The sequence below is a fragment of the Chionomys nivalis genome, chromosome 13 (assembly GCF_950005125.1).
Source record: "Chionomys nivalis chromosome 13, mChiNiv1.1, whole genome shotgun sequence".
Taxonomy (NCBI): Eukaryota; Metazoa; Chordata; class Mammalia; order Rodentia; family Cricetidae; genus Chionomys; species Chionomys nivalis.
This window is the reverse complement of record NC_080098.1, coordinates 39802726-39825780: the sequence shown is the minus strand read 5'-3', so window position 1 is coordinate 39825780 and position 23055 is coordinate 39802726. Positions and strand designations below refer to the sequence as shown.

The 23055-nt window shown below is 39.0% G+C and overlaps 1 gene segment (V, D, J or C); it reads right to left on the bottom strand.

Moving 5' to 3' along the window:
* Window positions 1-1834: 1834 nt before the first annotated feature.
* LOC130886032 (T-cell receptor gamma chain C region 5/10-13-like) lies at window positions 1835-22259 on the bottom strand. The segment is given in 7 exon segments: window positions 1835-2260; window positions 4246-4290; window positions 5222-5269; window positions 10535-10864; window positions 16103-16166; window positions 21818-22113; window positions 22217-22259. Coding segments are annotated over 7 exon segments (969 nt in total).
* Window positions 22260-23055: the final 796 nt, after the last annotated feature.

Here is a 23055-nt window from a genome sequence, read left to right as displayed (position 1 = left end):
CTAGAGAACATGGATAAGACTCTTGGTCTATGATTGCACGTATGTGCAGCTGTGTGCATGTCCACATGGAGACAACCCGAGGTGTTGACTCTCAGGCACTGTCTGCCTTGTCTATTAAGACTGGGAGAGGGCATCTCATCTGTAATCATGCTTTTTCTGTGGCCTGGGTGTCCACTCTGCCCTTGGCTTTTGACCTTCCTCACTGTGAATTTTCTTTGTGAGGAAAAGAAATACAAACTGATAGCCATTAGTACTGGAGAAAGTTCTGGGGTGTGTTGCCTAAAAGTTTTCACTTTGATTTGTAATTAGAACGTGGAGTTTCTAAGATACTTGTATTTATAGTTGAGAGGCGTTTGGCGTACTGCTTTCCTGTGCACAATGGTGTGTATAGAAAAACATAGACACGTGACAGCCGGGTTTTCCCAGCTGTGACGTGGGTGCAGAACATTCAGCTGGTTCTTAAATGCCTGCCACTGGGAGCTAGACACTGGATAATTAGACACAAAATATTCAAAGTTCTGCAAGAAAGGCTACGACTAAGACCAGACTTTGTGTGGGACTATATGAATCTTCATCTTCTACTGAGTGCACATGGGTGCAGACTTCCGCTCCCGAATTTATTTTATCCCAACATGAGCCATTCAATACAGCAACGTGTTTGGTGGACAGGAAGTCTGTGTGGGAGTTGGCCTTGCTTAGACAGCCCAATGTCAGGCTGGGCTTCTGCTCTGTAATTTTAATACCAACATAAAACCAGGAGAGCAAACGTAGACAGACAATTAATGTGGGATTTCCCTCTGTGTTTTGTGATTACCATTAATGAATAAAGGAACTGCTTTTGATCCTATAGCAGAGCTATAGGGGAACAGAGCTGGTTGGGGGGGGACACTAAGCTGAATGCTGGGAGAAAGAAGGGCGGAGTTGAGGAGAAGCGATGGAGCCACCACCAAAGACAGACGCTGAGAACTTTTTGTTAAGCCACTGCCATATAGCTATACACAGATTAATGGAAATGGGTTAAATTAAGATGTAAGAGTTAGCCAATAAGAAGTTAGAGCTAATGGGCCAAGCAGTGATTTAAATAATATGGTTTCTGTGTGATTATTTTGAGGTTAAGCAGACGGGAACAAAAAAGCTGCCTCCCTCCTCACAACAAACAATTCCCTTGAGTAGTTCCTAGTCTTGTGAGGAAGGTTTTCCTGAGGAATACCTTGTTTCTGCTCCATAATCAAATGCTTTAGAAGGAAATAGTTGGGCTACTGAAGCCAGGCAGCCTGGGCTCAAACCTATCTGCAGTTTTTATAAGCTGTATAGTTGTAGGAGAATTTCTACCCATCTCTGCCTCACTTTCCCAACTCCTCTGTGGAGTTTGGGCCACTCTCCTGGGAACAGTGTGAGGATTGGGAAGTACGATACTGTGAAACAGGAACAGAGTTGACCACATTGCTCACATCCTACTAGACCTGTTTCCATGGAAATGGCTTAAGCCAAATGAGCCAGGCCTAGTTTACCCTGGGAGAACAATCATTTGGGCTTCTCCACTTGGCTGCAGCTCCTAGGACCCACAGCTCCAGAATATTGACCCAGCCACCATCTTAGGGACAAACTTAGGAATATAGTTTTGGACCTTGTTATGAACAAGCATTGCATGTCATAACTAGATTGTCGTGTTGCTTTATACCTTGAAATTTCAGTCACTGTCACAAATAAAAGCACACATCAAAGGTAGACATGATTTTTATTGTATTTAGCAAACAAAGCACAGAGTTCAAGTTCTTCAGAGCATACGATGTCGAGGCTTTTAGGGCATTATCTGGTTGAAAAACATGAAGTGGGCAGACTAAAAGTTGCAGTTTGTCTACATTGGGCCTGTGATGCTCTGGGCTGTTGGGTGGGGCTGGGGGTCGCTGGGCACTGAGAGAAGATGGGTCAGGATGGCTGGGTGCTCTCATGGGCTATTTGTTGAAAACATCTGTATAGTAAGGATACTAAATTCCTCATATGTGACCTTGAGGAGCTCAAAGCAGCAAGCACATCCAGCTAGACCCTCATAAAACATTGAGGGCAGAAAAAGGATGCAAACCACATGACCTTCCTGTTTCCTGTTGCATCATCCATCATGAACTTTGGCCATCACGATGCACTGCTGCTCGTCTACACAGACAGAAGATAACGAAGGCCAAGTGGACCACACTCTTGGAGAACAGGCCGAGGTAGGTGTAAAATGCCAAGGTATTGGTAACTTGAAGCTGCAGCTGATCTAAGAGAATCCTGTAGTTAGTTCCCTCTGCTCTTTTGACAGAATAGAACATATAGGGGACTTTTTTTCTGGTGACCTGAATTGAGTAACAACATCTAGCACTCTTACCAGAACCAGCAAGAGGACTCATCTTGGAAGTCAGATTGATAACAACCCCTGATAAGTTCATTTATAATCTTCCTACTACTGAAAAGAGAAATTTCACTTGGGGTAGATGGATCCTTTTGAAGGTTAAATGGGGAATAAGTTTAGAATTCTTCACTTTCAGTGTTTCTAAATAAAGCAAATAATATCCATCATGTACAAAGCAAATTATAAACAATATTCTGACATTTTTGCTCATGAAACTTTAATCTTTTCAATAAGTTGATAGCTATTGATGAAGGAATTATTTTCATTTCCATTTGCAGGGGGCACAGAAAGGTAGTTTGCCTAAAAGGTACTGAGTAAGCACAGCTGAAGTCTTAGTCCACAGAAGTGACTTTAAAGAACTCTTTTACATCTCCAAGTGTAACTATCACCCCAGATGTAGAATATAAACATAAATACATTGGAGCACTGGACTGAAGTCTCACGATCCAAAGGAGGAGCAGAAGGAGAGTGAGCACAAGCAAGGAACTCAGGACTGCGAGGGGTGCACCCACACACTGAGGCAATGGGGATGTTCTATCGGGAACTCACCAAGGCCAGCTGGCCGGGGTCTGAAAAAGCATGGGACAAAACGGGTCTCGCTGAACATAATGGACAATGAGGACTACTGAGAACTGAAGAACAATGGCAATGGGTTCTTGATCCTATTGCACGTAATGGCTTTGTGGGAGCCCAGGTAGTTTGGATGCTCACCTTAATAGACCTGGATGGAGGTGGGTGGTCCTTGGACCTCCCACAGGGCAGAGAAACCTGCTTGCTCTTTGGGCTGAGGAGGAAGGAAGACTTGATTGGGGGAGGGGGAGGGATTGGGAGGTGGTGGCGGGGAAGAGGCAGAAATCTTTAATAATTAAATAAATTAATTAATTAATAAAAAAAAAGAAGTAGAAAATAGAGTAACAAAAAAAAACCATAAATACAGAGCAGAGCATATGCAGCGTTGTAGACACTGCCTGCAGTGCTATCAGGAGGCGCTGTCCATGGAAAAGCAATGGCAGCACAACAGGGTACATGGGAGGTTCTACACAAGGGCACTTCTGAAAAGCCTGAAGGAACTTGTCAATCCAGATTTCCCAAGACTCTCACCGGTCTCTCTCAAGGCTCTCATTAGTTTATAATGGGCAATTGGAACCAAAATATTTTGCAGTTTTATAAGAAATATGTGTTGTCATCAATTAAAACAATGTTGGAATTGGAAAACCACAGTAACCACTTAGTGAGTCAAGGCCATGTTTTTTTTTTTTTTTTTTTTTTTTTCCTGCATAAGAGATCTCAAATACTGAATATTGCAAACTCTGTCCTTGTTCAGGTCCATTCCCAAATCATGTGATATTGCACCATAGGCAATTCCTTACACTGAATTAGAGGGAAAATACACAACTGAGTAATGATCAAATTGCCATTTGATGATCTGAGTTGGAACCCACCCCCCAGATATGGATTGTGACATGTCCAGAGGACTTAATATTTGCTTACACATCTGAAACATGGAGGAAACTATTACAGTGTATGAGGAAAGAAAATGCAGTATGCAACATATACACAGAAACCCAAATCAAGGGCCTTTTGTCTAAAATGAACTCTGTAAGTGCAGCAAATGTGATGAGTACCAGGAGAAAAACGAAAACCTACTAAAGATTCTGAAGCCTCTTATCAAACTCGTACTGTATGAAGATCAGTTGTTGACTAGGAAGTAATGGGTCCAATTACACCATCACTCAGTTTATCATGCAATTCCAGTCATTATGCTTTTCTTTAAATCAGAGAAGTTCAAAGTTACAAAGATTAAGATCATGTTCTCTCTAATAAAATAAAGGTAAACAGACCATAAGACATACCCTTTCTTCTTTCCAAGCAAGCTTCCAGATCAGTAGAATTATTAACTAGAAGAAATGAGAAAAAGTTCTAGTGAGTTACCATGGCTATTATTTGACATGTTCTGTGTGTGTGTGTATTCCGTGAATATATTATATTACCATTGGTTAATGAAGAAGCTGCTTTGATCTATGGCAGGGCAGAATATAGCAAGGCAGATAATCAAAGCAGAGATAGAGAAAGAAGATGGAGTTAGGCAGACGCCAAATAGCTGCCAAAAGAGAAGGATACTGGGCCCTTACTGATAGGCCACAGCCTCATGGTGATATGTAAGTTAATAGAAATGGATTGATTTAAGATATAAGAGCAAACTAGGAATACTCTTGAGTCATTGGCCAAACAGTGTTGTAATTAATATCGTTTATGGGTGATTATTTGGGTCTAGGTGGCTGGGAAACAAAAAAGTCTCAGTTTACAAAATGTGTATGTATGAGAGAGGGGGTGGGGGGAGAGAGATTGATCTCATCAGATAGAAGTGATAATGAAAGCTCATACTTGTAGAGTGATTATTGCTATACCAGGCAATGTATTAAATGACTCACATTCATTGTATTTAATTTCATAGTAGGACTTAAATGAGTTAAATTCTGAATGACTCCATGTGTAAGAAAGAATTAGGCTTTAAAGATACAGTCAAAATCTTATATGACTTCTTTATGACAGTTTCTTTGTTTGGAAAATAAATTCGTTGCTAAAAGTGCTTGTCTTGAAAACATAGCAATCTAAGTTTGATCCTCATAACACATGTAAAAATGTTTGACTTGGTTACATTCTGGTAGTCACTGAAAGAAGAGCTGCCTTAGGCTAACTGGCCAGGCAGTCTAGCTTAATTGTTTGTTTGCTTTTTAACATTAATCCAAAGATGGTCAGAAAGTGAGATGATATAGAGGAGAAAACCAGTTTCTCATGAGACAAAGGCAAGAATAAATTAAAACTTACCATTTTCATGTCTCAGAACACTTTCTCTGGGATTAATAGTTGTGAAAGCTGAAAGAAATTAAAGTGCTACTTAGTTATTCATGTTTATTATTTGAAAGTGTGTGTATTAATACAAATGCAGTTTGTATTAATTGATGCAGAGACTGGAGAAGCCATATTAAACAATATAAAGCTTGCAATTCCCAGAATAATTGATGTTACTCTGAAATTCCATAGAAAACAGTTGTCACCGCCGGGCGGTGGTGGCGCACGCCTTTAATCCCAGCACTTGGGAGGCAGAGGCAGGCGGATCTCTGTGAGTTCGAGACCAGCCTGGTCTACAAGAGCTAGTTCCAGGACAGGCTCCAAAACCACAGAGAAACCCTGTCTCGAAAAACCAAAAAAAAAAAAAAAAAGAAAACAGTTGTCACCTGTTTTTGTACACAAAAATTTCAAAGTTAGTGAAGTGTACATAGCTTATTTTTCACCACACCTGGGATACACTATTTCACTACTAATTGGAGTTAAGGCCAATTCTATAGGTGGAAATCTAGCTGGTACTGGAAACTAACCAGTTTCCCAGCCTAGTGAAGTCATAAACCTTAGGAAAAAAAAATCTACTACTACCAATTTACTAGATCGGCACAATTTTTTACTATGTTCTAAACATTATACCTACAAAAAGAGTAGCTCTTGCCCCTCATCAAAGAAGTTTCCTTTTTCACCAAATGAAGACCAAAACAGAAAAGGACAACCGGACACAATGCAGAGATCAATGAATTGTGAAAACCCAGTCCTGATGTATACATCTACATCAACATCACAGTTCCTGCACCTACGACTAGGGGACATCCCGCAAGAGGAAGAAGACAGACTGTAGCCACAATACCAGGAAGTCTTCTGTGAAACAATCTGTCCCAGAAAGGGCTGCATAAACAAGATGGAAACAGCAACAATATCAGTGGACATGTTAATGTAGAAGGGAGAAAACTTGGGGTCCCACAAAGAACTACAGGAAACTATTGACTTCTGAAAGGAGAATTAGCCTCTCTCAGGGATGAAACTCCTTATTGATTGTCCAATGTAGAGTAGTCAGCTTTAAAACCATATACATACAAATAACAAAAATAGATTCCGCAGGTTCTACTTAAATATTTTTGCAAATGAACACAGACACAGACACACAGAGAGACACACACATGCATGCACACACACACACACACACACACACACACATTCCAAAAGAGGCTGTCAACTTTGAAGTCTGGGGCACTGGAGGAGATTGGGGGAGAATAACTGGAAGGTGCTGGAGAAAAGAAAGGTAAATGGGAAGTGGGATGTAATTCTCTTTCAGTTAAAAGCATTAAAAATAATTTTGAAAGGAAGAAATTATCATCTGAGGGTTAATGAAGGACGTGGAGATTATCATGTAAAACAATAAAACTGACTTACAAGGACAGATGCTGTATGATGTCTCTGAGTTGTAGAGGTTATGAATACATAAATATGAAGGAGGAATTGTGGATTCCAACAAGAGTGGAGAAGAAGAGCTAGTGATGGTAACCAGGGGAAAAGAGGAGCAAAGTGAAAGTACACATGCATGAAAATGGTGTCATAAAACCCATTGTTTGCCGGGCGGTGGTGGTGCACGCCTTTAATCCCAGCACTTGGGAGGCAGAGGCAGGCGGATCTCTGTGAGTTAGAGACCAGCCTGGTCTACAAGAGCTAGTTCCAGGACAGGCTCCAAAACCACAGAGAAACCCTGTCTCAAAAAAAAAAATAAATAAATAAAATCAAACAAACAAAAAAAACAACATTGTTTGTACACTAACAAAAAGGGGGGTTCTGAATTGTGTGTAATTGCAGGTCATGGACTACAGCTACAATGCCTTTTGATACGTGGCAGTTCATCTTTTTCTAGATGAGCAACCCTTTGCCCTCAAGCCCTGAATTTATTATCCTCCAAAATGAACTATCCTATAAAGAATACATTGTTTTCTCTTCATTTCTGTGCATGTTTCTGTAGCCACATTCTGGGAAGAGACAAGATAAGCCTGTGTAGTTTTTTTAAGTGTCTGGTTCTCTGAATTGAAATTGAGGTGTTGGTTTTATTTATCAATGTTTATAAGCAATGCTAGAATAACTTGATATCACAGTTTTCCCAGTCATTAAAGGATGAGCAAATGGATGTGTAGTGGGGTGGTAGGATGGATGGATAGATGGATGGGGTGGTTGGGTGGATGAATGTTGGGGTGGGTAGGTGGATGGATGGATGGATGGATGGATGGATGGATGGATGGATGGATGGGTAGTGGGGTGATTAGATAGATGGATGGGTGGATGGACTAGGGTCTTCTTTGAAGTTGTTCAGAGCATCTCACTGAACTCTCATTTGTTAATTTACTATGTTAATATGATGTCAAGGGAATGACTGATTTCTATAAATGTCACTCAGTCTGTTCGGCAAAATTCAGTTGTTCTGTTTTTGTACTGAAAGCAAGGTGGATTCAAATGTTTAGATGACTAAGAGGAAGACAATATAACCTAAAACTTACCATTTTCAGTTTTCAAAGAAGCTTCTGTGGGATCAATGATGTTGGCAACTAAAGGGAAAAAAGCAAACATTAATCAACTATCTATGGCTATGACTTCACAATATATATGTGTGTGAATATATTCATATACCTATTTGTACACATTTGCACATTAAATATAATGTCAATAGAAAGACATCCATTATAATATGAGCCCTGCAATCCCAGAAACATTAATTGCACTGCATGTAATTCTGCGGGTGACATTCATATAAGATGTTTCTGCATGTGAACACATTGAAGTTTACAAAGATTGCACCATTATCCTAATCTCAATGTAAAACTTCCTAAAACTTCCCTCCCAGACCCACTTTTCTTCTGTGCTCATAGGTACTAGAAAAGCTTCTGCTTCAAAAGAGAGGATGTATAAATTCATGCTCAGTAGAAAACTAAGCAAAATATTGGTTGACATGTGAGCTTGCATATACTTGACTTGTTGTGTTGATGTGTCGCACCGTGAAAAAAAAAATCAAGCCTGGTCTATCCAGTAAATTCCAGGCCAGCCATGTCTACAGAGTAGGACCCTGTCACAAAAAAAAAAAAAAAAAAAAAAAAAAAAAAAAAAAAAAAAAAAGGAAGGAAGGAAGGAAGGAAGGAAGAAAAAAAAAGAAAAAGAGATAAAGAAAAACCTGCTTAGATTTCAATTCTTTTTACTATAATATCTGAAGGTCCCAGTGCAGTTATTTCTGGGGATGAACAGATAATCCAAGTTATATTTCTAGTTTCCTTTGTGAAACTTGAGACAGGGGTTCCTATGGGTTTTTTTTTTTTAGAAAAAACAAAAATAATGTGCTTGCTTATTTTAGTATTAGAGAAGCACACACCGGTTCTTTGAGCTTATTCTTCGGCTAAATATGTTCTCATAGGTGTGGATTTCTTTTTACTGTGGAATGTTACTGAAGAACAAGTTCTGTGTGCATTAAAATGGATTTGGGTGTGTTTGGCAAAAATGTAAATATAGTCATGTTTGCTTTCTGTCTTCAAGATCTGCTTTAATGGCTCTAGAAATCTATTTTTATCCTTTTAGTAATTTTATTATCTAAAAGATAAATAAAATCTTTACCAGCATGAACTTACTGAGGTATGAAGGAATATATAGGGTTACTAAGAATATAATCTATGAATTTCTAAACTCAAACTAAGGTAATTGCAGTGTTAGCGATCAGCTGCATGTCCTTTGATAATCATCTCATTAAGTTTTTTTTTTTAAGTCAAGACAAACTACACAAAACAAAACGTCTTCCCAGAGACAGCATTAGAAGTTCTTTGCTGAAAGCTGTTACCAAAAATGCCTTTATTTCTTTCCTGCGTGAGGCACGCATAGTAAACACTTTTTTCAGAGTCCATTATAAGTAAATTATAATAACTGGAACCTCTCCTCTGCATGCATTCATCACCAATGGTTTTACCCTTCTTTATTTTTCCTTGACCACTAGAAAATTCACAACATAATTACGTTAACTTCCAGTTTTGTATATTTGTCTTGCCTTTATCTCTTTAAGCTGGAAACTGAACATGGGGACTCTCTTGTCATGATTTGCTACGCTGTGGCAAACAACAACAACTTCCTTCATTGCTATTAATTTGTTTTCTATTCATAAAAACCCTAGGCAAAGGTGAGCATCTTTACAGACTTCACTGGCCACTGCTGAAATAAAGTATTCTAGAGGATGAAGACTTAATGAGAACGTGTAATGGCTGAATGGCAAAGATGTCCCCATGTTTTGTCCTTTGTGTATTTCTCTACTAGATCAATAGGGTTTTGTCAACCACATGGGAAAAATAATGGATTCTTTTTCTCTGTCCCCCTGGGTCCTTAGGTATGCTTTCAAGACTCAGGAGAAGAACACGCCCATATGGAGAGCTCGCTACTGGCCCACTACCTGTCTTTGCCCACTCACTCTTCTGCCTAGCTGTGTCTAGGACACGGCTCCTGAATGATGCATGGTTCTAAATGATGTGAAATAGAGTACGAGCTCTTCAGTGGAGCCGCTGGGTCACTACCTCATCCTCTTCATCCACATCTCACTCAGAGCTGGCATTAGGTGACACAGCAAATGTTTACCCAAGTGGCTGAAGTTACAAATGGCAAGAGAACAACTCACCATGGAAACAGAAACATGTTGTATATGTGAGCCTCATCCACACTTAAATTAAGAATGCTATGAACATATAAAGCAAAAATCAGAACCCTCAGGACTGCCATAAATCTTCAATGGCCAAATAGATCTACTATTTTATTGAATATGATTTTTATATGAGCACTATCTTGTCAGTTAAAAACTAAATTAACTTAAAGACAAAACTTAGTGCATTTACATTGAATTTGGAAGTTTTGTTTATTTTACACGGTAGAACATTTCTGAAAGGTGTGTGTTGTTCTGGTGTCTGAATCAAGTGCAGACAGCAAAAGTGGAAACGGCATTTCAACATTTTATGCACTAAATGGCTAGATGCCTTTAGATATGTTGTTTCATTTAATTCACGCATCAATTCTAAAAAATATTTTGTTTAGTATTTACATATTTTACATAGTATAACTGAGGCTGAGTAAATTAAAAACAAACATTTTGCTATTTTATCCTATAACATTCTGTGAGACATGCCTGGTTTTGTGTTTATAATATATGTAGTAAGATTTAAGAAAGATTCATTTTTTTATCAATACATATTATAACAATAGGGTCATTCCCTTTTACATATGCTTTCTGGAAACACATTTACGTTAATATATACATACCTCTATCTATGGGAGGAAAGAGAATCTCTTGATCAGCTCCTCGCGGATTGTTTTCATGTTTGACTATGCATCCATACTCTTTATTCATTGAATCTTCGGCGACAGTCAGCCAACTTAACTTCATGTATGTATCTTTAGTCTTCATGGTATTTCCCTCTTGAGATTCCAGAACCTTATCGCTACCCTTTTCTCTCCAATATACACTTATAACATCAGGGAAGAATTTCTCGAGGAGACAAAGGTATGTCCCAGCCTTATGGAGATTCGTTTCAGCAACAGAAGGGAGAAAAATGGTAGGCTTGGGGGAAATGTCTGAATCGAAGCGTTTGCCTGTAGGAAAATATAAAATATAAAAAGAGAATTACCAGGGAGATTCAACTGTTACATGGATTTGGCAGAATCTGGAACACTGTGCTAGGAAGACAAATTATGACTGAGTTAGCACCCACTGTAGACTTTCACCCTTCATAGGTTGCAGAGATTTACTATTGTCCTCATTTTAGAGATACATGATTAGTAGAGGTTTTTGCATGACTTCTAGAAGTCAGCTGTTGACTGGAGGAGCCTAATTGAAATATGTCTTTTGTTGTTCCACAAGCCAGCATGGATTTTTTGCTACATGTCCTGTGTTTTTTCAGATTAGATCACATTTTCAAGATGGATGAAGGAGTATTGAGAATAACTATATTATGTCTCTGAGGACTGGGATCTACACTCCCTAATGGCTAGTCGTGTCCCCCCCCCCCCCCCCCCGCACTTGTCTCTTAGCCTATCTGGCTAAATCACTCTCCCATGCATTAGCAATTCAATTAGCCCACCCTCCACCTAGATGACTCTCAAATGTGCTTCTTTTGTATGATCTCACATATGAGATGTCGCGAGGCAAGTTGCCTGTTTTAGTGGCTGTTTCCTCCATTGTACATTAGCATGCACTGAGTTGATCCCTTGCCTGTGCCTGTGGATCTCTGCCCAGTTCTGCAGCTCTTACTTTTTCTCTGTCATCCCACAGCATCTCATTTCCACATCTAAAGCACTCTAGGCTTGAGAGCTGTACTGTTTTTAAACTTTCCCTTCTCAATGATTGACAGTGTCTAGAACTGTAGATTTGGAGACAAATCTATGACTTCTTTAAACAATCTTACAGAGTTATACACTTACATGTTCTGTTTGGCTTTAGAAAAAACTTTAACTTTTTGTTTCATTTAGAGTTGAAGCATTACTAAGATAAAATAGGAATATGTTTCTCAAATGTGTCTGAATATAAATTTATCTGATTTAAGAGACACTTGATCCATCTCTGGCATCCAAGTTTAAACTCTATGCTTCTCCTAGAATTTGTCAACACGATGTGGTTTACTATCTACTTGTCCAAATAAGCTTTCACTAATAGTCACCTACGTTTGATTGTTACATGTAAGTATTGCATAGTTTGTGTATTAGCGTTTTATAGTTCACACATACATAAAGCTAAATCTTATTATGTTATTCGTACAATGTTCATATTCTTTAATAAAATTGTTTATATCAAAAATTCTTGTAAAATTTCTACAGCCATCTCCATCATGTTCATTTCTCCTTGGTACTCCTACTATTTTCTGGTTTGGTTGTCTTTTTCCTTCCCTCTAACCCTAGAAAGAGTAAAATCATTGACAAGTATTGTTCTTGGGCTCAAGATTTTCTGCTAAAAACTCCACAGTGACTCAACACAGACAAAACAACTTTAAAGTTCCTGATTCTTGAGCTTCAGTTGGCAACATATGTGTATGACAGATTGTGTCTCTGAGCAAATCAAATGGTCTTGGAGGCATCATCTCTTTATCCTAAAACAGCTGTACTAGTGTGAACCAGTTTAACTAGAGGAATTTGTGTTCTATGATTGCTCCAGCATGACATTTTACTTGCACTGGACCAAGCCTTGCACTTACTCTTGAGAATTATGCATTTAGGGATCTCATATCCATGGTGAATATGAGCAAAATGAAGTCCTCTGTCCTCTTTGCATTCTGCTCTGCTCTGACTTTGATGGAATTCCCAAGGTGATGATCTCAGCAAAAGTACCTTTCGCACACCAGCTTCAGGGGCATCATCTGTCTTAGCTTCATGTGAAAGGCAACCAAGAGAGCCCTGCTTGGCTGCAACCGAGTGTGTATCCGTGAACGAAAATACTTCACTTCTGTTATCCAGAAGAGCTGTTCTGCCCCAAGTCAGCAGCATGTCACATGAAAATCCTATCTTTTCCCAGAAAGAACAGCTGCAAATGGATTCAAGCCAGCTCATTCTGACGCGCAGCCTAAAACTCCTGACTTAGTCTCAACGCCAGTAGACTAGAGGAACAGCAGATGGCCAGGCTATGCGATCATCGCAGGTCCACCATATTGGATCCTATCTTCTAAGAGTTCCCAAAAATGCATGGCTCTAACTGTCAAAGGTTCACAGCACTGATGTGGTGACAGTGTTATGTTCATTTAACACGTCTCTCGGTGAATGGACGACAGTGCCTGCTCTGGGCTTTGCTTGCCTTTGGAAGGTCTTGTGCACTGAAATCCTTTCTGAAATTTATCATAGATTTCAAAATATGATTTGTTTCTTTTTAATCAAATAATAAAACTGTGTGTTTCACTATATTTTCTTTTATCTTTAAGCATAAAATTTTAATGTTTCTTACTAGGTAACCACAACTGCTTCTCCTTTTTGTTTCCCCTTTTGATCTCCTGTTGTTTCTTAGCCGAGTGACTCCTTGTGGATATTGTTTAAGTTCTTCTTAAATGGGTTTTGGAAACAGGCATTGAAAACAATCAATTCACAGTTTGTGTGCTATAGCTGTTTCTCCTTCTACCTTGTGGGGTGATTGTTTGAGAAGGATGGGAGATAAGTTTCTCAGTCCTGGCTTTCTGGCTAGGATACTGGCTGCACTTAAGCAGATCCAAAATGAGAGAATGTAGAGTGAGGCTTTCTCTACCAATACAAGATGAATGTTAAATTGTAATAACTTTTGGAAATGGGTATTTGTTTTAGAAAGTATAAGTATGATGCATATCCTGACTGTTCTATGTGAGATCTGTGTTAGGGATTGTCCATATATTTGCATTACTGAGTTCATACAAATCTATAAGGAATAGTAACCTGAATTGTGGAAAAGTTAATATTTAATTATCTACCAGTCTCGGGTAATGAGCTAGATAATTTCTATATTTAATTTTAAATAATTCTTACAATACCCACTAAAGAGGAATGCCATTATCTTCACAGCACAGAACAACCATGAATGAAAATATGAATAATTTTAAGAATAATGGTTAGGTAGATGCTTCATAACACAGCACCAAGTAAACACAGTTAGATCCAGTATCATGAATCTACTCTGCCCAGGTTTTTGTAAATATAAATAAAATATGCTGGATAAATGACTGAATTGAAATTTTACAGAATAATGGCTATGAATGATACTAACAGGTGTTTTTTTTTTATTTATCTATCTTAACAATTCTCCTATGATCAATAGGAAATTTCATAACTATAAGAAGAAATCTGTTCCCTTAAAAGCTTTTTGTGTATAAATAAGTTCTTAGCCTAGCATGTACTTATACTTTTAAATATGTATTTACTTTTAATAAACCAGTAATAGTATTCATGTATTTAAACATTTAGTAAATAGATAATAAATAATACCTTTAGGCATTTGATGATTCAGATAAATTGAACAACTGGCATCTAGATGAATTATAACATGATTTCTTACTAGGATCCAATTCCAACTGATAAAGGCTTGTATTATTTCACAGGTAAATTCACATTTACCTGCAAGCTCCTGACATTCTATGTAAGAATTCTACAACTGAGCTGCTATTCACAACCCCAGGATTTGAATTATTAATGATGATCTCACAAGCTAGTCCTTGCTTGGAAATCCTCCTTTTGAGTGAAAGATTCCTTGATGTTTCCAGAGCCCTAAGTTTTAATTCTGCACTATCCATCAGAATAGGCTAACTTGTGTTTATGTCCATAGCCATCTCATCATGAAGTCACATAACTCTAAGTTGTGCAACTAAGGAGTGCATTTCATGTAGTTTCCTTCTTTTAACATCTTCAATATTTCCATAAAATTTGATACCAATACAGAAGTAAAAGTGAGTCATGTCATACTGTCTAGTCACATTATAGAAATAACCCAAGAAGCACCTTAATCATCTAGTGAACACATATTCAGAAAGATGTCCATTATCTTTTATGGGAGAAAGAAGCTAAATTTGGCTTCACAACAGAAGCATTTCATTCATGTGATGCTTCATGTCATCATACAAATGTGAATGTTTAGAATCAAGTGCCAATGAAAAGATCCATGTAAAAGATCAAGCCACAGAACAGGAAATGTGAGTTCAAGGCCAGCCTAGTCTACAAGACCTAGTTTCCAGGACAGGTTCCAAAGCTACAGAGAAACCCTGTAAAACAAAACAAAAACATGCTTGTGACATTGGAATACATGATATTTGCCTCCGTTGTGTGTTCTGTAACTATGGAGAAATCACGCCTCTCAGCCCTAGTGTTTCCTCTGTGAAAGGAGATAAATGTTTCTGTAATAATATAGAATAATGGCTGAAGGTGCACATACTCCTTAACACAATGTCTAGCTTTCAAATTTTTTTTCTAATGTATTTCTCCCTTTAATGGAATGATTTGTGGCCGCATGCTCTAATTTTTCTTGGCCCACACTTCAAGTATCACTCATCCAAAAATGCTTAGACCCACAAGTGTTTCAGATTTTATATGCTTTTGTATCTGAAAGGCTTTTCCTAAATTTGGATTTTTAAAAGCAATAACTACTACACAAATTAGGAGTGGAAAGGATTCTGGGACCCCAGAGCCACCTGACTTTCTGGAAGCCACAGTCCAAGGTCTTGTGAGGCCTAATCACAACACCTAACCTTAGGGGCAGGAAACTCTTAAATGGAAAGTTTATGTCATGTCTAGCCTTTTTATCTCTAACATTCCGAACAAAAACTGTTCATCAGCTGAGTGCATAGATGATCCAAGGCAGATGCAGAGCTATGAAGTGTTCCACATTCCTTTAAATTGAGCCTTTTGTAGGCAGCATCCAAGTGTCTCAGTGCCATAAATTCTATCCGTTCTCGCAGGTAAAAGAGAGGGATGAATTGACCTCCTTAGGTATGTAATCATAATCACGAATAGAAATCTTTCAATTTTCTAAAGGAAAAAACATATTGTAATTCCCCAAATACATAGAGGAGAAATTAATAAAATTGCACTTTGAGGAGTATTAGTTAAAAGACCTTTGACAGAAAAGTAGCTTTATATAGTAGCAATATTAATGAATAGTCTTCCACAGAATTCTAACTTCTACTGTGTATGCATTTTAAATACAGGATTGCAGTTTTCTGACTGACAAAGAAGGAAGAAATTGCTTACAAATAGCTTTATTTCTATTTTCAATAACTCATAACTGTGAAGTTGTGGCTGGATACGGTTGATCAATTGTTTTTCAATTTCTAAAAGTGAGAAAAATCTCATTGGTTACTCATTACTAAGTTAGCAGTAAAATAACTTTCTTACCTGAGGGAATTACTATGAGCTTTGTCCCTTTTGAAAATTTCTTGATCCATGTTGAGGTGTCACACTGCTCAGACCTTCTACAAAAACATGAGCCCTCTCTTGAGCTTCAGTATGATGAGACATTTAGAAACTCTGTCTTACAAAGTTGACCTGGATTCCTTTGGAAAGTTTTGTGTTATCCAGGAGTTTGTAAATTTCCTTGTGAACTGACCTCACAAACTGTTCTCTTTTCTGAGGCAACAGTTACTGGAAAGTACAACAAACAATGGGAAGGCTAAAAGCAGAAGGAGGCTGGGCCATGCCACAAACCAACAGCTTTCCTATGTTAGCAGGAAACATTCTGAGAATTAACTCCCAGATGCTTAATATTGCTAAAACAGCTAAGATAATTCATCAAATATGCCTCTATTATCAGAAATACCAAGGTTGTGCCTTCAGTAATTTGGGGGCTTTTTAAGGGAGAAAGCTCTCCAGTCATAGCAATGGAAATGTAGCAACCGAGGATGGTGAAGCAAGCCTTTCATGCTCTAGGAAGTCACACGATCTCTTGACAACATGATTTATTATCAGGGTGGTGGCAACTAGGAAATGGTTTCGTTGATGATTTCTTGTTCTCCCTCATATAAGGAAATAAAATTATACAATTCTATCTTCCATAAAATTATAAATCCCTTATTTACACTAGAAAGTGGAAATTAATACTCGGTGCTCTGAAATTCTGAGGGAGGAGCCCTGAAGATAATTCTGTGATCTGAAACTCACCCATGGGGGAGAGGAATGGCCAGAAACCCCTGGAGCACAGGAGAAGCTCCTGAAAGGCCTACCTGGCCACCATGTCATCCCCAGACCCAGCAGCCCAGGTTCAAGTTACATGAGCAGACATGAACTCTGTCCCTAAAGATGGAAGTTGGTAATTAGAACAACCATCCATGAACAGTCGGCTCACAGTCACCAATGCAGATGAGAGGACAAGACTGTAGAAGAAATTATGTCCTGATTATAGTATTAAATGTAAATCTTAAAATTCTAGTTTTACCTATGTGAGTATTTTGCCTGCATATATGTTTTGTATAGCGCGTGCATGCTCAGTGTCAATAGAAGCCAGAAGAGGGCATGAATGCCCTGGAACTGGAGTTATAGTCAGTTGTGGGCCTTTGTGTGAGTGCTGGGAGCCAAACCCAGGACCTCTGCTAGAACTGTGGCAATAGGTTGCAGGAAGAATTTACATCCATCTCAACTCTAGACTTCTGACCACCCAGCCAAAAAAATTTGCTTTAGACTTTGTTTTGCTTTTAAGTTTTTCCATTAAATGAACAATTTAAAGATGACATAACATGTCCTTGCACCATTTTAATGTGCATTAAAAACAAACCTGTGTATTTTAGACAGCCGCACATATTTAGTTTTCTAAATAATTATCTGCACTAATATGGTGCTAACAATCCAGAACATCAGTTTAATGCCTCAGTTGTCAAATGAGGGATTAGTATGGGCATTACAAAACTTTATGTGTGTTATTTGATGAGCCCTTTTAATAGTTCATTAAGGTTAATATTGTTTTGTTCTCCATTGAAAATTAATTAAAGATACATAATTTAACCAAAGTCACACAATGTCAGGGAGTGTGTATGTAACAAAGATTGATTTAGTAAGCACTGAGAAATAAAGGAAAATAAAGATAAATTAAACATACCGGAGCCAACTCTTGTCATCCCAAACTACACCATCATGTAAAGAACCCTCCAGAAAAGCTGCCCATTCCTCAGGTAGGACACTACTCATCTCTGGTACTCAAACTCCCACCACCAGAAGACATTGCCTGCTTCCTGAGTTCTAAAGACAACACCCCTGACAACTATGGCACCCCATTATTTCCATGCCAACTCAAGCAGAACACCAACTGGTGAGGTCAGAGGTAATATACCTCCCAGCTGTGCTGGCATCAGTACAGCTTCCTTACTCATAAATCCGTATGGAGTGCCTCCATTGCTGACCTTCAGCATCGTCTAACTGATATAAAACCAACTAAGCCAAGAAAAGAGCAAGCATTAATCTAAACACCCACTCACAGTGAAGGCCGGCCAGAAACTTACACCAAAAACTGAACCAGCAAATTACCTTCAGGTGTGTAAATCTAGTGTTAAAACATGATGAATAGGAAAAGCCAAGACTGTGTCTCTTCCAAAATTACCAAATATGCAGTTCCCAGTGAGAATGATTTACACAAAACTCCAGAAAAATGTTTTTTTAATTATAAATACATTCTGAGAATTCAGTTAATATGAATTAACGCTCAAATGGATACAAATACACCCTTGACTACACAGAGTGGGCCAGAGGTGGGTGATCAGCCTCTCAGCTGGACAGCCCAGTCTCTAGGCCCAAGGCCCCAGGGCAAAAGCCCGCCCTCCCACCTGCCTCAGCCACAAGAACAAGCCTTCTTCAGGCAGATTGCCCCAAGACTGACAGCTGAACCAATCTCGTGAAAACTCATGAACTCTAGACCTACAGCTGTGGAGCCTCCATGGGACCGAACCAGACCCTCCATATGTGGGAGACAGTGGTGAAGCTTGAACTATCTGTGAAGCACCTGGCAATAGGACCAGGATCTATCCCTGGTGCATGAGTTAGCTTATTGGAGTTCATTCCCTATGGTTGGATGCTATGCTCAACTTTAATGCAGGGGGGAGGGGCTTGGTCCTGCCCCAACTAACTGTGCTTGTTGACTTCCCATGGGAGCCCTTACCCCTTGTTAGGAGTGGATAGGTGGTGGACTTGGGGGAAGGTGGGGAGGAGGAAGGAGGAGGGCAAGGGGAGAACTGTGGATGGAATAAAAAATAAAATTTAAAAAAATCATTTAAATTTAAAAAAAGAATAAACTCCTGAGCTACACATGGTGGTCCAATACTTGTAAGGCAGAGGCAGGTGGATCTTCTGAGTTCAAGGCCAGTCTGGTCCGCAAAGAAAGTTCCAGGACAACCAGAGCTACATAGAGAATTTAAAAAAAAAAAAAAGTCCTAGATGAATTCTAAGAGATTCAAACAAATAGCTGAATAAAATAATGAAGAGAAAAGTAGGCGGTGGTGGTGCACTCTTTTAATCCCAGCACTTGGGAGACAGAGGCAAGTGGATCTCTGTGAGTTCGAGGTCAGAATGGTCTACAAGAGCTAGTTTCAGGACAGGCTTCAAAGCTACAGGTAAACCCTGTCTCAGGAAAAAAAAAAAAACAATAATGAAGACAATTGAGAATCTGAAAATACAACTGACAAAAGTGAGAGAGATAGGGAAGAAAATTCAATCAGAAATGATGCTGGAAGTGGAACATTCAGTCGGTCACATTATGAAAAGTAGAATGGAAAGTGTCAACTAATGCATGATCATGTGGAGAACAGAATATAAGAACTTGGAGGCAACGTGAAAGAATTGGATCATTAGGTGAAAGAAAACAGTGAATCTTAGCCATAAGAATGCAACATGCGAGGCCTTTGGGACACACAGAAAAGAGCAAGCCTAAATATGTATAGAAGATGGAGGAGAATTACAGGCCAAAGATGCAGAAATATCTTTATCAACTTTACCAAAACTTTACCAAAACCATGGAGAGGCCCAAATTGTAAGTATATCTATTATTAATACTAATTACATCAATAATATCAAAAACTTTCTTCTGCCTTGCACTCTCCTTCCCTGTCCTCCTCCCCTCTGAACTAAGTATCTTACTATGTTGCTGCCAATACCATGCCATTCTTTCCTTGACCTCCCAAATGTTGTGATTAGTACAGCACCTACCTGAGGATACTTTCCGAGATCAGAATTTTCCCCCATTAATTCTTTGAAGTATCTTTGTGAAACATAGCTCTCACTTCAATGGGAATAAAAGATGAAGTATTTCAGAGGGAACTATAAGGGATCATTGTGCAGGAACGTGGGTTGAGATGACCACAAATGCTGTGTTCCACGGGACAGTTTAATGAAATTTTTGTGGTAATGGAACAAAACAAATTCATCAACCAAGGCACTTTTCAAATACTTTGGTGAAAATATTAAGCAGGTGAGTTATAGCAAAGTGGGGAAATCTGTAGTACGATTAGTAAAAACCCAGAGACAGAAATTGGGGTTCAACCTGAAGGTCAGAAAAGCAAAACAACCAGCCACCCACTGGCTCTTACCTCTACCTCAGTCTGAAGTGGTGATCCGGCCTCCAGGAATCTCAGAATGAGACTGTGTCTGAGAGCTATCTCCTCCTGTTTTATATTCTTCTCCAGGGTTAGGATTAAAGGCATCCACCACTACTAGCCGGTTTCTATGGCAAACTAGTGTGGCTACTGGGATTAAAAGTATGTGTCATCACTGCTTGATCTGTAAGGTTGATTGGTGCAGCTGTTTTACTATCTGAACTTCAGGCAAGCTTTATTTATTAAAATACAAATAAAATATCACTACATAAATTTCTACCATAGACATCAGATAGTATCTCATAGTGGCCAACATATTCCAAAAGGATTTATCTGTTAGTTACAAAGATACTTGTTCAGACACTATCAAGGACAATTAACAATTATTAAGTAGTTAATGATAGTCCAGGATAATTTGACCTCAAAACCACAACATTTCAATTCTTACCACCATGGAGATTCTAGGCAGTTTCCCCCTTGGAACTTCAGTCTATAGAAAGTAGATTTCAAGGGCATGGGAGAGGAATTTTTAGTTTTATACTTTTAGTGTTTGTTCCTTGGATGTACTCAATGATCCCACTACTAAACTCAGAATAAACATTAATTATCAACTATTGTTTTCTATATTGTTGCTTTCTGAGATGCAAGGGGATGTATTACTGTTTTTTGTTAATTTATTGTTTGAGACTTTCATACATGTATATAACACATTGTGGTCACACTAACCAGCCCACTCAGTTATCTGCTTCATCCTAATCCCTCCCTTTCTAACCAGCACACCAACTATAGCATGCTGGTTTTTTTTTTTTTTTTTATTTTGCTCTGTGACCTATTGCTTTTCTTGATGCTATTGCTTTTTCTTTTCATTATTTTCTTAGCAGATAAATGAAGGATAGGCATAGAGCTTTGATTCAGCTGTGATTCCAAGGCTGTGGACCAAGCTTTGTCACATTGAACCACTTCCCGAGCATTGTACTTTGGTCATTAATATACCCCTGTAAACTGATTATTTACTTTCAGGTGAAATGGCCACTAGCTTTCTGCATTATAAACTATAGATTGTAACTGAAGACAGACTTCTCAGTTTCTGAAAATCCCCAGTGCTTGCAAAGGATCTAGGAAACCACAAAGGGAAATATCCCTGTGGGATGCATGCCTCTCCTTATATTTTGCCCTCTCCTGACTTAATTCTAAATCATTCACTTGCAGCAAACCTCTGTGCAATGAATTGACAAAAGACCAGATCATGCTGCAAGCTCTCCTTCCTGTATTTGAATAGCTCTCAGACACCCTAACTGAGTAGGAAACAGTGTGGGGCCATCCTGCCTTCATACTCCAGTCTCCAAAACCTTACTGGAGAAATAGAACTCGAGATGTTGCCTGGAAGCTCTGGGGCACTGCGGAGAAAGGCTCAGGTGGCCTCTCAGCTGAGCATCAAGTGGCAAGCGGCTGTGCTTGCTGAGAAGGATGTGGGTTGGCACAGCTGGGAGATGGTTCTTATGCAGACTGTTCTAGAAGCTCTAATGTTGTGCTAAGTCCAGATGGCACAGTAGTAAAAGGCTTCATCTTCTTTCTTCAGGAAATTTACTTTCAAGGTTGAAGTAGAAGTTTGACGATCTTTACTTACTTCAATTTTCTTGTTTATCCCATCTAAGGGACGTTGATTATAGTTTTGCCTGACATTTATTAGATAGTCAAACTGTTGATTTTCTTTCTGCCGGTACCAATGTATATTTGTGTCGCTAAGGTCTGGAGGGATTTTACAGGCTATTTGGGCACTCTCGCCTATTGCTTTGGTGACTGACATTTCAGGTTGCTCCAACTGCCCAAGTCCAACTGCAAGCAAAGAGAAAATTCTCATGAACAAAGGAAGCAGCATTTGAAGAAACAGAAATGAGGATGACTTCATTGCCCTTTGCATGTGGAAATGTCTACTTACACACCCAGAGGCAGGAAAAGGTGAATCCATTCAGGAGCAACATCCCAACTGTCAGGCTGCTTCAGAAAGAGGCAGGAAGTAGTCTGTGAGCTGAAGTCTCAGGTCACAAGCAGGAGGGTGGGGCTGTCCCAGTGCCTCAGAGAAATGCAGGGTCAGTGATTCCCCAGGGTAGGTCATGATCTATTCCAGTTCTGAGCAGTTCTGGGGTTTCCTGTCCCACAGCAGCAGGTCAGATGCATATGTAGGTTAAAGGTCTAGGAAATATCCTTTGTCTGTATGTCTTCATCTGGCAGAGTAGGGAGAATCACCAGTCACTCCCTCACTCTACTGTAGTTATGTTGCCTGGATAGCAAAAAGAGACATTTGTTATTCTGTATTTGGCAGACACTCTGTGTATAAGAACATAAATATGTCCTTTGACAAGCTTTATTACATGACTTCATTTAACCCTGTCTACAGCCCTATGCAGTGGGTGCTGTTCTTTCTTCTCCCTTTGACAAATGGAGAGAGTGGTAAAAAGAAGTTAAATCACACATTCACTAATATAGAACTCTTAACTATGATGATTCAGATAAGCAAAGATCTATTAATGAATATCTAAGTAGGCTGAAAAGAGTCACCTCTTGCACCCCCTCTCAGTGTGTCTAGTCCTTGGGAATGCTGTAACCCTTTGCAGCACAGAAATTCTCATTCAACAGACTGTAAACACGGGCTCTTTCTGCTCCACACATAAGATTCCTTATAATCTTAGTGCTGAAATGGAGTTAGATGAATCTTTGGGGCTCCCTGGCCATCTAGCCTAAATAAACGAGCATGTTCCAGGTTAGGGAGAGGTCTTG